Genomic DNA, 14,784 nt, shown 5'->3' on the forward strand with positions numbered 1-14,784 from the left:
TTGGCTACTGTACTTTTTGTGATATTCACCATTTTAAGTGGCTTGTGCTCCCCCACCACCAATAAATAAATGTTTTATGTTTTTAGAGAATGATTTTGCATCATTATTGTGAACCACCTTGGAGTTATTCTTAATGAAAGGAGAGATGACAATGGCTTTAAATAAAGTTTGAAAATTCATCCCCTACTTTAAAAAAATGTTGAGAATTGTTCTAAATAGATCAATGTTTTATATCTTCATTGAATTGTTATCATTGTAAACCACCTTGGGGTTATTTCTTAATAAAAGGTGGTATCAAATGGATTTAAATAATTATACAAAAATAGAGTAACATCATATATAAATATGTTCAAATAATAATAAATGTAATGATAATATGTAATGATAAAATGACATTTTGTTTATTTCCCGAGTCAGACAGATATATATATATAATTTCATTTATCTCATCTATCTATCATGCAAAAATGTAATGATAATAAAAGCAATGGAAGGAGGAGAGAAAGGGGGAGGGAACTGGAAGGGGTATATATGTTTGTGCACATGACTGTAAACTCGTGCATGCTTTTTGTGAGTTATCACGCTTGCTCCTTCTACCAGTTCATGGATGGTAGAAATAAAGCTTTTTCTCTGAAACTCTTCCTTGAGTGTCTGTTGACTCCCACTTCCCTTTCCCAGGCGCAATATTTTTCCCACCCGAGGGCAAAGCCTCATAAGGCTACAATAATATAGAATAATAAAATAAAATTTATTTATTTGCAATGTTCATATGCAGCTTTTTATATGATATATATAGCGGACCTGCTATGACAGCACAAGCCCAGGGTAGCTAACTGATCCTCCCCCCCCCCAGGTGTTTTGGACTGCGAGGTGGCTGATGGGAACTGTGGTCCAAAAACACCTGGAGGGCACCAGGTTGGCAAAGGCCGGGCCTGCTTCACCCTAGGCCTTGGCAACGCATTGCTATGGCAACCCTGCGGCGAGGGAGGGGGTGATGGCTCTATGACGCAACCTGGGGGAGGGCTGTATTTGCGCCGCACGCCGCCAATAGCGAAGCAGAAGCCGGACAGCTCGTGGAGGAGGAGGAGCGGCGCCAAGATGCGGCGTGAGCGCAGCCGGTCCAGGGTTGCTCTGGCGACTGTGCCGGCTGAGCCCCCTGCCGGCGTGGACGGGGAAGAGCAGGAGTCGGGCCGCTCCTCGTCGCCTTCGGAGGAGCGCGTGGAGCGGCTGCGGGATCGGACGCACCAGGGCGGCCCGCGGGGGCCCGGCGCGGGCGGGAAGGGCCGGAGCCGCCGCGAGAGGGAGCAGCGCACCAACTGGACCTCCCCGTCCGGCCACGAGCGCAAGATCGCTGCCAAGATCCGCGCCAGCATCGCCAAGCGCCGCCGCCAGCAGCAGAGCGGGCCCCGATCCTCCCAGCTCCGGAGCCGCAGCAGGAGCCGGCGCCGCACCGCCACTGCCTCCCCGGGGCCAGAAGCAGCGGCAGGCCCCGACTCTGCTGCCCAGCAGCAGGTGTGCCCGCCAGGAGCATCGGAGAGCGAGGAAGCCTCTTCACCCTGTTCTGACCAACAATGCGCCTCCTATCCTGTACGCATGTTGTGGCTCCCCAACCCCCCTTGCAGTAGCTGAACCCACATGCACACACCTAGCCCCCTATATGCAATAATACACCCCCTCAAATATTTCATGGAGCAAAGGGACCTCGGTCCCCAGAGTTGGCTACTATGCTCTATGCAATAATGCAACCACACTTGATTCCAATACATCCTTAGAAATATGGATGGGCCCCTCAGTATTCTACACCCATCTTTGAGAGGCACCTGGTCAATCCTGGTCAATGGGGCTAAAAACATAAGAGCCCTGCTAGATCAGGCCAAAGGGGGCGCATCTAGTCCAGCATCATGATCTCACAGTGGCCAACAAGATGTCCCAACGGGAAGCTGAAAAGTCAGAGCAGCAGCACACTCCCCACTTGCGATTCTGAGAAACTAGTATTAAGAGCCCTATGGTCTCTGACAGTGGAGGGAGAATATAGGCATTGTGGATAGTAGCTGTCAATAGCCTGCTTATCCTCCGTGAATTTGTCTGATTCTCTTGAAGCCATTTAAGCTGGTGGCTGCAGCTCATAGGAAGATAGGAAGACTGGACCATACACTAACTGGCAGTGGCTGTTTGGAATTTCAGGCAGGAGTTTCTCTCGCAATGCTACCTAGAGAAGCCAGCAGGGATTGAACCAGAGATCTGCTTACAAGGCAGATGCTATACCACTGAGCAATAATCCTTGGGGTTTAGGCTTGGGTTTGCTGTATCAGGTGTCCAAAGGTAGTTCCCTATAGCTGGGACAAGTTAATCTGAAGTAGAATCAGCCTTCCCCAACCTACTGCAATTGCCAGCAACTGTTATTCATAGGCACAGCTCAGTGACAGAGCATCTCCCTTGCAACTGCCTATGTTCTGGCATCTCCATTGTGACTACTAGGCATTGACTACCCTTTGTGGATTTGATTAATCCTCTTTCAAAGCCATCCAAGTTGGTTGTGAATTCTGTGAGTTCAGATATACCCAAATGACTCCATTGAGTCTTGGTGCGATCGAGAATCCCAAATGCAATAACACCCCCCTCAAAGGCCAAAATAACTCCCCTCCATGGCTTTTCAAAATTAGAAGCTCTACCATCAAGTAGGTTCATAGGGACATCATCACCTCAATTGCCCCCCACTGGAGAGATTTGTAAAACATATTCAGGGCACCAAGTTGATGAAGGATTCCAATCATAGGACTTCTCCTTCCATGGCTCCAGAGAGGTATCTGCATCATAAGTGCCCATAGCATCTGGGGTCAGGGTGAGAGAGATCCTGGATCCTGCTTCCAAAGGCCAGCCTCCAAGTAATACCCTATAGAATGTCGAGAAACCTGCTCGACATCCGAAATAATCAGTCTCACACCAAGGTGACTTGAAGAAAAAGCTTTGGCTTTTGCCGCAATGTTTATTGTGTGCAGTAAAAATAATTCATCCTCTCTCCTCCAGCACAGCGCTTGTTGTGTCTCGTACTCAACAAAGTAACAATCAAAAGGAATGCAACCTTGCCCCTGCCCACAGACAAAGAGAGTCCTATGCTACGTGAGCCAATCATTTAGTCTAGCATGAGGTGTTCACGTGCTCATCATGCTCTTAACAATATCTCGTGCTGCAAAATCACTCTGCAATAATAAGAACCCTGCTCATGCTCTTATGTACAAGCAATCATTTTCCCACAATAGAACTACTGCAAATTAGGGTTGACTGTGCTGAGCCAGGGGGCCTCTTGTCCTGACGATTCAAGGCCCTTTTTTGTTATCTTGCAGGTTGAAGAAATGACCACCTACTGAGGGCTTTCCATCACCACCCTCCAGGATGTCAGCTCCTCTGTAGCCAAAAACATCTTGGGCAGAGTTTGCTGCTGTGCTGCAGAGTCCCTTCACACCACCGGGTTCTCATCCTCCAGGGCTGTTTCGGTTCAATAACACAAAAGTTCTCGGGCAAAATTTAGTTTCATGATTTGTCTGGCACTTCCCAAGATCACACACAATTGGAAAAGGTGGAATATGTATGGACAGCCTTTGCCCAACATCCTTCCAGATATTTTGGATTACAACTCTTGTTGGTTCCAGCCATGCTGATGGGAGTTGTAGTCTGAAGCTCCTGGGGCTGATGGGAGTTGTAGTTTGAGACACCTGGGGCTGATGGGAGTTGTGGTCCAGAACATCTGAGGTGAGTGGAATACATGCTCCAAAACATCGGGGACAATGGGGAGTTGTGGTCTGAAATATAAGAAGTACCAGGTTGCAGGAAGGCTGGCGGCGCATGACATCACCCTTCAAAACTGAAACGGGCCATACTTAAAGTGGAAAATGAACATAAGAAGCTGTCTTGCACTGAGTCATAATGCACCACTGAGTTATCATGCACTCTGGTCCCTAGACCGTCCTGGAGTAGATTTCCTTGTCCTCACAGCTCTGGACTCTTATGAGGTCCAGCTGGTCCGGACCAAAGGTCTATCTCCGCCTGCATTCCCATGAGATCCAGCCAGATGCCTCCTGTCAACATGAGAGACTTCGCATGCAAAGCAGAATTGGGTGGGGATTTGTTGCTACACCTCACAGAGGTAGCAAAATGTTTTTGGACACCACATAAACAGAGGAATGGTTTGCAGAGGCCTCCTCAAGCATGATCTACAATTTAGGCTTCTAATTACGGCCCCGAGCCAGCCAGCCCCCCCACTGGAACTCCAGGTCAAATGTGCAACCCCCCCCACCCCGCCCGCTGTGTCCCACCAAATAAGGCCTTGGCATTCTGACTCCCTGTACAAATGATATGGGATGGTTGCCATGGAGAGTGGTACCCTGGTTGCCATGGGAGCCCTATTACCCCAGCCTCCAAAGATGCTGGGCTGAACAGCCCCCATTTCTGCTGTTTCTCAGGCAGATTGAAAAAATGCACAGCCAATTTAGGGGACACACACAAAAGACTGCTGTCACGGCACCCACTAAATTCAGTGCTGAAATGTCTTAAAATTTAATTCATCCATATATATATATATATATATATATATATATATGCCATCACCAAAATCCCGAGTGTGGCCACATGAATGGGGGACTGGGCTGCCAGATGTTGTTATAGAACCATAAAATTGTAGAGTTCTAATCCAACCTCGCGCAATGCAGGAATCTTTTGCCCAACATGCATGGGCGTAGCCAAGGGGGGCAGGGAGGGGGCAGCTGCCCCCCATCAAGTAAAGCAATAGAAATACTTAACTGAGGTTCTGCCCCCCTCCACAAAAATCCAGGTTAAGCCCATGTCAACATGCGGTTGGAATCTATGACCCTGAGATCCGCTTATATACCCTACCTTTTCCTCAAACTGGGACTCAAGGCGGGTTACACAAATTAAAACGGCACATAGGCACAGAAACAGAAAGAGAAAACGTGGGAAATAACCGCTGAAAAAACAATTATTACAAAATTAAAACCATGCTTTAAGAAATACAACTAGCACAAAAGAGCGCGGCACAAGTTAAAAGCCGACTCCTTACGAGTTCCCCCAAGCCTGCCGGGGGAAGGACAAGGAGAGAGGCGGGCGAGAGAGGAGGAGCCGGGAAGGAGGCGGCCGCGGAGGGGCGGATCGGACATGGCTGATGACCGCGCAGGCAGCAGCCGCCTAGCCGAGGTTCAGCGCCGCGTCGCCCAGGTGCACCACGAAGGCGATCCGGAGCAGCAGCTCCGTTTCTACGACGGCTGGGCTCCGGAATACGAAGAGGTTACTCCTCCTCCACCCCCTCCTTACCCCGCTTCGCTTCTGCCCTTAGTTCGTCCCCTCTGCCTCCTGGGACCATTCCTCTCTTTCATTCCCTAAGGAGACTCTTGAGCGCGTGCAGAGTTCTGCCTTTCTCTCTCCTCCCATGAATCCCGGATCAGAAGTTTAGCCATCATTTTAAAGGGCAAACTGGGGGTGGGGATTAGAGAAATTGAGTGTCGGACTAGGACCTGGGGGTAACAGGGTTCAAATCTACCACTCAGCCATGAGGCTCAGAGACCTTGGGTTCGCTGTCTCCCAGCCTGCCCTTACCTCAGAAGGTTGCTGTGGATATTAAATGAGAGGGAGGAACCATTTGCTTCACCTTCAGCTCCTTTGGAGGGGAAGCTGAGATATAAAAGGAATACGTAAATAAGTAATAAATTAATGGCTAGAGGTCCCACCAACATCTCATCTAAATAGAACCTCCATGTTCAGAGGCAATCTACCTTGACACCCATTGCAGCCACAGGATGCATGAGATAGTTGGGCAAATAACAGGCCTGCTTGTGGGCTTCTCAGAGGCAGCTGGTGCTTCTAAAATAAAGTGGATACCTAGCTTGGTGAACTTTTGGGCCAATTTTGGCAAAGCCCCCCCCCCATCCTGAATTTAAATCCCCCCAAACCCATCTTCTCCACCTGGGCACAATAATTAATAATAGAGAGGGTGTTCTTGGGCATGTGTAGAGTGCCAGCCTCAGGAAGGCAGTCCGCCATTGGGCAGGCTTGCTTTGGGGGCTGATGGGGTGCAAAATATCTGGACAGTTGGGGAAGGCTGAAAAATCAAAAGGGTCTTTCCCACTGGAAGGAAGAGTGGTATAAAAATAAATAATAGCAGGTAGCAGGTAATGAAAAGAAGATATTTCAACACACACACACAATATTATAAGTATTTTCTGCTGGATCAGGCTAATGGCCCATGTGATCCATGTGTTTTTACATTGGCCAGCCAGATGTCTATGGAAAACCCGCAAGCAGGATTTGACCGCAGGAGCAGCACTCTCCCCTCCTGCGATTTCCAGCAGCTGGTATTCAGAAGCATTGCTGCTTCGAACTGTGGAGGCAGAGCTGACCCATTGTCGTCTGTAGCCTTTGACCTCCACAAATTTATCCAATCCTTTTTAAAAGACATCCGACTTGGTGGCCATTATTTCCTCCTGTGGCCACGGATTCCGCAATTTGACTATCCATGCCTCACATGGAATCCAACCAAGTGAAGAGGCCAGAGAGAAGAATTGCTTATATCAGAAGGAGGGTGAATTAATCAGGACGGGAGTTAAAAAAGGAGTCAGTTACCAGTTAGGTTTGGGGGAGAATTTTGATTCAGTTCACATTTGCAGGTGAACAGGTTCTTTCCAGAACAATACAAACCACAACCACCCCTCAAAATTTGCAGTACTCCATATTTTGCCATGCAGCTCTCCCAACGGTTACACGAATGCATATATTAGCAGAAAACGTGCGTAAGAATAAATATGCCACTAAAAACAACATACAGAAATGGATTATATGAGGGGAAATTGCTTTCAGAAATGTTTGCTGGTCAAAACTGCATACAGAAAAATCGGTATATTAGAAGAAATTCACACGAAAATGGTGATGAATTATCCTGCGGATTTTTTTTTTTTAAAAAATGCAAATGTATGCTGAAATGCAGAGAAGTGAATTCAAGACTGGACAAATGAGAAAGAGAGGTCTGAAAATGACAGGTCCATCCTCCATCCATCCTTACCTTGGCCATTTAGCCACAAGCACATCCTTTTCTCCACTCATCTCCCATGTGCTAAGAACTTGCTGGATTCAGCCAATGACCCATGTGGTCCAGCATCCTGTTCTTACAGCAGACACCCAGATGCCCCAATGAAAAACCCTCAAGCAGGACCTGAGCACGAGAGCTCTGTCCTCTCCTGTGGTTTCCAGAAACTGGTATTCAGAAGCATCACAGCCTCCGACTCTGGAAGCAGAGCAGAGCCATCATGGCCAGTAGCCATCAATAGTTCCCTCTTCCGTGAATTCCTCCAATCCTTTCTTTAAAGCCATCCAAGTTGGTGGCCCTCACTGCTTCCTGTGGCAGTGAGTTCCATAGTTTAACTATGCCCTGTGTGAAGGACTTTCTTTTCTCTGTCCTGAAACTTCCAACATTTGGTTTCCTTGGAGAGAGAAGAAAACTTTCCTCTGACCATTCTCTATCCTATAAACGCCTAACCGTGTCTCTTCTGGCTCGCATTTTCTCTAGACTGAAAAATCCGAAATGCTGATAGCTTTTGCTCCGCCTTGCCAGTCCCTCCCCAGGCTCAACCTGTTTGGGACAAGGAGGATTTTTTTACCGCAAATGTCTCCATCTTAGCCAAGGTTCCCAGGAACTGGGCAGAGCCCAAGATTCCTGCTCTCCAACTGCCCTGGAACACCTGGATCAATAAAATCGGGGCAGCAGGGGGAATGGAATGTTTTCTTTGGATGTGAAAAGGCCAAAAGTACAATTCCTAGCAGAGCCATAAGTTCTGTGTTTGACAAACCTTCCTTTCACTTCCTGCAGCCAACACGGTATTTTATTAGATGTATGCTGCAAGGGGTTAAAAGTACCAATGCCGGGAGGTTGGAAAACGTTCAGAAAGGGGCAACAAAATGATACAGGGTGTGGAGCAACTTCCCTATGAAGAATGGTTGCTGCATTTGCGACTTTTTAGTTTGGAAAAAAGAGCTGGCATAATAGGAGTTTATACAATTAAGCACGACAATGAGTAAGTGGGTAGAGGAAAGTTTGCCTCCCTCTCTCGTAGCACTAGAACTTGTGGACCAGTGAAGCTGAATGTTCAGAGATTCAGGACTCGTCAATGAAAGGATTTCTTCGCGCAATGCATGGTTAGACTATGGAACTCCCTCCCACAGGAGGCAGCACTGGACGCCAACTTGGATGGCTTTAAAGGAGGCAGTAATGCTTCTGAATTCAGCCCAGACACCGAGGTCCAGCTGCGAGGGCCTTCTGGTGGTTTCCTCGTCACTGCGAGAAGCGGAATGCCCTCCCATCAGATATCAAGGAGATAAATGACTATACAACTTTTAGAAGACATCAGGGAAGTTTTTTTTTTTAATATTTGATGTTTGATTATGTTTTTTATATCTGTTGGAAGCCACCCAGAGTGGCTGGGGCAACCCAGTCAGATGGGTGGGGTACAAACTAATAATAGCAATAATAATAATAATAATAATAATAATAATAATAATAATAATAATAACAACCTGTTGCTGGAAACCACCGTAGGGGGAGGGTGCTCATGTGTTTGTGTTGGCCCCTGTAAGAACAGGATGCTGGACGATAGGCCATTAGCCTGATCCATTGGGCTCCTACTTATGAAGTTCGGTCCCCACCCTGTTCCTGACTAGACCTCTTTTCCCCTGTAGGATGTTGCTGTCTTGCAGTATCAAGCCCCCCGACTGGCTGCTGCCTGCTTGGCCTCCGTTTTCCAGGAACCCCTCCAGGACGCTCTAGTGCTCGATGTGGCCTGTGGCACAGGACTTGTGGCCAAGGAGGTAAACTGGGGCACCCCAGCCCAATCTCAGCAGAGGGCATCATGGGGTGTGTCTCTACCCGTGTCATTGGCCAGGCCTGGGGACCATCAGCTAATTATCAAGTTATTTGGGGCACAGTGATCTCACCCTGCTGTGAACTGCCCCAGTCTGATGGTGCTCTCGTCTCTGGGAAAGACGGGCATCTTAATGAGGCTGCCACTTGAGTCACAGGGTCTTATTTCATTGAATCTAGTTTTTAATGGATTAGGCGGTTCATTAATATTTTTGTGCTGCTGTTTGGAGTTGATCCATCGGTTAAACTGGGGCAGGGAATATTTTGCAGCCTGGGGCCCACATCCACCTGTGGAGACAGAGCCATAGACATTGTGATCAGTAGCCATTTAAACCCTTATTATCCTCCACAATTTTGCCTAGTCCTCTTTTAAAGTATCCAAGTTGGTAGCTCTACAGAGCTCCCCATCTTTATTTCAGACACTGTATCGGTATATTATGATGTTTAGCTGGTGATCTATCGCAATGTTGAAAACCAGATATCGCCCAGCTACCCTGACACCATCCCCATCTGGCTCCTGCTCTTGTGGTGTCCAGTAAGCTCGCGTTTGATTGGCAAGCAGGAGTGGGTGTGGTTCCAGGCTGATGTCATGTGACTTAAGCTGCGCCTTCTAAGCTGCAGGCAAAAGGTTTCTGCCGCCTCCACGGCCTGGATGGCAGTCAGGGGATGCTGGAACACGCGTGTCGCAAGGGGATCTACCAGGATCTGAAGAGGTGCCTCTTGGGGCAGGAAGCCTTACCAGCTCCTGAAGGTAACAGGGCCAAGGGGTGCAAATGGGTTGAGTGGGTGGGTGAGTGGGTGTGCGTTAGGGTGCAGGGGGTGAGGTGAGGCTGGGGTGGACAAGGTGATGCTGCTGCTGCTTCTTCCCTGCATTAACCTCTGGAACTCACCCCAAAGGACCTGGTGCATCGTCTGGGGCTACTCCCAGAATGACAACAGTCTGTCACTTGTCAGGAGTGGGTCAGCAATAAATCACACGGAGCAAGTGAAGTTAACTATGAGAAGAAACAAGGTCTGCTCAGTAGCGCCAGGCCTAATGAGTACAGCAAGTAGATCTTGCCCCTATGAGTCAGTTGTGGGGACTGAAGGTCCCTGCCTTCCCACAGCTGGCCAAACCTCCTCCTCTCCCGGGTCCTTCCCAAGCAATCTGAGACAGCACCAGTGCATCCATCTCTACTCCTCCCTCTTCATACCTCTTATGTGGTTCCGGGAGACCAGAGGGGAAGGGGGAAGCAGGAGGGGAAGACACCTGTGCCTCAGCCTGCCTGATCTCTGCCTCTTGGCCTCCCTCCTCTCCTGCTTCAGCTTCTGTCTCTGATTCTGGACTTCTCTCTGCCACAGACCCTTCCTGTTCACTAAACCCTGTTACCTCTTCAGCTTCCGACACCTTCACTTCCTAGTCTTCCCCCTCTGACCACTCAGCATCGTCCCACCACCAATCCCCTGGCTCTGAGCCTTCTTCCCTGGGGTGTTCCTCAGCTGCTTCCTCCCACCATTCCTCTGCATCTAGCCCAGGCTTCCTCAGCCTCGGCCCTCCAGATGTTTTTGGCCTACAAGTCCCATGATCCCTAGCTAGCAGGACCAGTGGTCAGGGTTGATGGGAATTGTAGTCTCAAAAAACGTCTGGAGGGCCGAGGTTGAGGAAGCGTGATCTAGCTCTAGCCAGCCCATTACATCACTTGAGACCCAAGTGGGATCAGTAATGCAGAGTGCTGTTTTCGCAGTTCCGTCCGGTTTGCCAGTGCGAACTCTTCCTGGGCACAGCCGTTCATGCTGTAGTAAAAACAAAACAATAACCTCCCCAATCTGGACTCCTGTAATTCTCTCTACATGGGGCTGCCCTTGAAGATGGTTTGGAGACTGCAGCTTGTGCAAAACACAGCGACCAGAAACCTGATGGGCTTTTCTGCCAAGGAGCATGTTACACCTGTCCTTAAGCACCTGTGCCATTTGCCTGTTCATCCCTGAGCCCCAATTCAAAGTGTTAGGCTATTTTTTAAAATGAAAAAATACAAATAAATAACCGGTGCTGTTGCTTCTGACCAGGGTGCTATGACGCTGTTGTGATCGTGGGGGCGCTCAGCGAAGGACAGGTGCCCACCAGTGTGGTTCCAGAGTTGCTTCGTGTCACCAGACCAGGTGGGGTTTTAGCCGGAGATGCCCTGTTGCAGTGGGTTTTTTTTTTGTGTGTGTGTGTGTGTGTGTGTGTGTAAAACAGGAAGCATCACCTAGGTTCATCACTGGAATGTGTGCAGAGGAGAAGCAACCAAAAGGATCAAGGGCCTGGAAAATTAGCCTGATTAGGAACAGTTGAGGAAGTTGGGTCTGTTTAGCCTGGAGAAAAGAAGACTGAGAGGATAACCATCTTCCAATCCCTGAAGGGCTGTCACATGGAAGATGCAGCAAGCTTGTTTCTGCTGCTCCGGTGTGGATGACCCAAACCAATGTCTTCAAATGGCAAGGAAGGAGATCCCTACTAAATATTAGGAAGAACTTCCTGACAGCTAGAGCTGTTCAGCAGCGGAATGGGCTCCTTTGGAAGGTGATGGAATCTCCTTCAAAGGAGGTTTTTAAACAGAGGTTGGATGGGGGTCTGTCAGGGATTCTTCAGCTGTGATTCCTGCACTGCAAGCGGTTGGGCTGATCCACCATGAATCTGTGGCCGCTAGATGGTGCTGGGAGACCTTTTTAACCAGCCACAGCCAAGGAGATCTACTCCAGTGGAGCTGGGGAAGAGGAATAGTTCACTTGCTTGTTGTTGTTGTTGGTTGTTGTTGTTGGTTGTTCGGAAAAGACTTCCTTGAATTCAGACCAGTCACACTGAACCACTTTTAAGCCTCTCCCGTGCTCTTCAAGTGAATGTATGAAAGGCATAAATGCCTTTTAACATGTGTTTATATTGGAGTTTTTAAAACTGTTTTGACAGCCAGGAGTGAGGATTGACAGCCATGTTTCTTAAACTTTGCTGTGGTATTGTGGGTTTTTTTTAAAAAAAGAAATGCCCCCCTTAAAGAGCTGTACTCTCCTTGAAATTTCATGTTCAGTCCTCCACTATGTTCCCCACAGGATTGGACACATTTAATCTCCACATTTTAATCTGTATGGAAGTGTGATGGAGAAAGGCCTTCTCCGTTTAGCCAATGCAGATTTCTTTCTCTCTCCCTTCATCCTGCCCTCCAATGAATCTGTCCAGATGAGGAATTTTTTTGGGTCAGTTTCACCAACGTTTTGGGGGGGAGCAGGAATAGCGGTTTCCCCTGGGGGAAAAGCAGCAGGACAAATGTGGAAAAGCCCCTGTGATGCTGTCAGGGCTTTCCCTGGACCTGATCAACATCCTCCTTTAATAACAGGAGGCTACCTGTGCCTGACCACCCGGAGCAACACAGGCAACCTGGAATACAAGGCCCAACTGCAGCAAGTCCTGAATGAGCTGGAGCAGCGGGGACTGTGGCGAAAAGTCATGGAGCAGGAAGTTGAGGCATGGGAGCGGGCGACATCAAAGAAGGAGACTGCACAGTGTGTGGAGTATATCCCTGGCGTAGTGTACCTGTATCAAAAGAGCCCTGTCTTGTGAGGAAAAGCTGCCATTCCTCTACTTGCTGAGAGACCCCGCAAGGTTGGAACTTTGCTATCCAGTGGGTGGAGCATTTAATAAAGCAGTCTGTGCCTTTGAGCATGTGCAGAGTGCCTTTGGACACTAAATAATCACCGTGAACCCCCTCCCCCCGGCTTCTGCTTCTATAGCCATGGGACATTCATATATCTTAAAGGCAAATTTTTCCAACTTGGTACATACACATAGATGTCGTTTTGGACTACAACTCCCATCAACCCCAGCTAGGACAGGCAGATTTCGGTTTTTACTGGGTCAGCCTTCCCTCAACCTCCTGCAGTGGCTCAGATTCAGAACGTGGTAGAAATTGGGTTCAATTTGCATTTAAAGCCCAGCTTATCGATGTCGCATTTTCCAAAACAATGAGAACTGAAGCGTAGCTATCCTTAGAAATCTGCACTTCTCCGAGTTTTGCAATGCCACCATGGCTTTCTCCCAAAGAATTATGGGAGCTGTAGTTTGTTAAGGGTGCTAAGAGTTGCTGGGAGAGGCCCCTATTCCCCTCTCCCAGAGCTACAACTCCCAGAGTGACTTAATAGTCAACCCCTCTTCCCTGGGAACTATAGTTCTCTGAGGGGAATTGGAGGTCACCTAGCAACTGCACTCATAACGAACCACACTTCCCAGTATTCTTTGTGGGAATCTATGAGAGTTTAATGTGGCACCGTAGTTCTTTAAATGCCTGGTATGAATGAGGCATCAAGGTTTCTGAGCAAAATCAGTTTTCGGTGCAGTAAAAGGAAATGTGTGGTGGTGAGGTTTTTTCCCTTCATTGTTCCTCATTTGTAGCTCAGGCAATATACCCTTTGTTAGTTTGGCCCTGGCATTGCTTCTCCTAGCAACCAAAATAAGCAAACATTTGTAGCTGGAAGGATACCTGGTTAAGGACCTTGAAAATGAACAGGAGAGCGGAGAGTCATTGAGAAGGCAGGGAGGGCACCAGCATTAAGAACATAAATGGAGCCCGCTGGATCAGGCCAGTGGCCCATCTAATCCAGCATCCTCTCCTCACAGCGGCTGAACAGATCCCTGTGGGGAAAGCTGAGAGCAAAGGGTTTACTGCCTCAAACTTTGAGCACAAGAGCCCTTTACCCCTCCTGTGGTTTCCAGAAAAGGGTATTCAGAGGGTTTACTGCCTCAAACTGGGAAGGAAGAGTATAGTCATCGTGACTAGTTAGCCACCAAGAGCCCTTTCCTTCTCTGATTGGCCAATGTGAGAACAGATGCTAGACTAGATGGGTCATTGTGTGAGCATTATTACATGTTGGACTACATGGGCCATTGGCCTCATCCAGCAGGCTCTTCTTACACTCTTAGGATTTTCGTAGACAGTTTCCGTTGTTGGCATTTGTCTGTCTCAAGAGGCAATGGACTGCACCTTCTGGGGTGAAGCCAGACTGCAGCACCAAAGTGACCTCCCTGGGGCGCAGGCCTGGGCAGTGTGTATGGAGGTCCGAGGCTGCCTTGATGACAAGACCCCCCTCTCAGCCTCACTGATGTGGTCCAAAGAAAGGCAGAGCAAGACGTTTGGCACCAGCTTGGCTGCAGGAGTTGCCAGAAGGAGGCGTACAAGGCGCCATCCAACTGTCTCAGGGGCTGCACTCCAGCTTTGAGTAGGGTTTACTCCTTAGCCAGGGCCGTCTTAAGCATATCCAGTGCCGTGGTGCGAAGATCCAAGCAACGCCCCTCCCGTTTCCCAGAGTTGCCAACCTTTTTTAGGGAGGATGGCGCTGCTGGCGACGTGGCCAGCTTTGCAGGGCTGAAGGAGGCAGGCAGTGGTTGGAGGGCAGCTCCTCCAGCGGGGAAGAGGCGGAGGCTGGACGCGGCGGCTCTCGGCTCAGCTGGCCGCATGGTGGATGCGGGCAAGGGTGGCGAGCTGATGCCGGGAGGCGCTGCGTCCAGCCTCCGCCTCTTCCCTGGCGCCCTCCAGAATTTTGCACCCTGACGCCCTGCGCCACTAGCCTCTATGGGCAAGATGCCCCTTTCCTTAGCCTTTCTTCTCTCGAAGATATCCTGCAAAACATCAGAGGTTTAGGATCAGAGTTTCCCTTCTCCTAGATGGGCTCCCTTCCCAGGTTGACGGTCCCATCTGCCCCTCACTGTCTTCTGCAGCACGTGTAGAAACTGCCTTCTTGACCATTGGACCCACAGCTGGTCTCAGCCGTTCAATCTTCTGGAGCCTGTCTTTGCATGCAGGAAAAGCCCCTAACTTGCCAAGGGTTTTAGACCCACCAGCTACCCTCATTTGATATAG

At 49.0% G+C, this 14,784-nt stretch overlaps 2 protein-coding genes across 4 annotated transcripts; both read left to right on the forward strand.

The window, feature by feature from the left end:
* The first annotated feature begins 987 nt into the window (after window positions 1-987).
* On the forward strand, window positions 988-3,524 carry LOC309520131 (uncharacterized protein). Of its 2 annotated transcripts, none has more exons than XM_082201590.1 (2): window positions 988-1,587; window positions 3,345-3,524. In XM_082201590.1, exons 1-2 carry the CDS (start codon window positions 1,003-1,005, stop codon window positions 3,366-3,368), a joined length of 609 nt encoding a protein of 202 aa, XP_082057716.1. In that variant the 5' UTR covers window positions 988-1,002; the 3' UTR covers window positions 3,369-3,524. The 2 variants fall into 2 exon arrangements, with proteins under 2 accessions (XP_082057716.1, XP_082057717.1); XM_082201591.1 differs by having other exon boundaries at window positions 988-1,512.
* Window positions 3,525-5,116: 1,592 nt separating this feature from the next.
* Window positions 5,117-12,590, forward strand: METTL27 (methyltransferase like 27). 2 transcript variants are annotated; one of them, XM_082201583.1, is made up of 5 exons: window positions 5,124-5,298; window positions 8,737-8,865; window positions 9,533-9,668; window positions 10,964-11,056; window positions 12,268-12,590. In XM_082201583.1, the coding sequence occupies exons 1-5, from the start codon at window positions 5,170-5,172 to the stop codon at window positions 12,489-12,491; spliced, it is 711 nt and encodes a 236-aa protein (XP_082057709.1). In that variant the 5' UTR covers window positions 5,124-5,169; the 3' UTR covers window positions 12,492-12,590. The 2 variants fall into 2 exon arrangements, with proteins under 2 accessions (XP_082057710.1, XP_082057709.1); XM_082201584.1 differs by lacking the exon at window positions 8,737-8,865 and having other exon boundaries at window positions 5,117-5,298.
* The last annotated feature ends 2,194 nt before the right edge of the window (window positions 12,591-14,784 follow it).

Source organism: Podarcis vaucheri (genome assembly GCF_965113315.1).
Source record: "Podarcis vaucheri genome assembly, chromosome: 15".
NCBI lineage: Eukaryota > Metazoa > Chordata > Lepidosauria > Squamata > Lacertidae > Podarcis > Podarcis vaucheri.

Excerpts from the sequence above, each read along its gene's own strand:
- METTL27 (XM_082201583.1), top strand. The coding sequence starts at position 5,170 with ATGGCTGATGACCGCGCAGGCAGCAGCCGCCTAGCCGAGGTTCAGCGC. Across the intron at positions 5,299-8,736 it reads GGGCTCCGGAATACGAAGAG|GATGTTGCTGTCTTGCAGTA; the intron begins GTTACTCCTCCT and ends TTTCCCCTGTAG. Across the intron at positions 11,057-12,267 it reads GCTTCGTGTCACCAGACCAG|GAGGCTACCTGTGCCTGACC; the intron begins GTGGGGTTTTAG and ends CTTTAATAACAG.
- LOC309520131 (XM_082201590.1), top strand. The coding sequence starts at position 1,003 with ATGACGCAACCTGGGGGAGGGCTGTATTTGCGCCGCACGCCGCCAATA. Across the intron at positions 1,588-3,344 it reads AACAATGCGCCTCCTATCCT|GTTGAAGAAATGACCACCTA; the intron begins GTACGCATGTTG and ends GTTATCTTGCAG.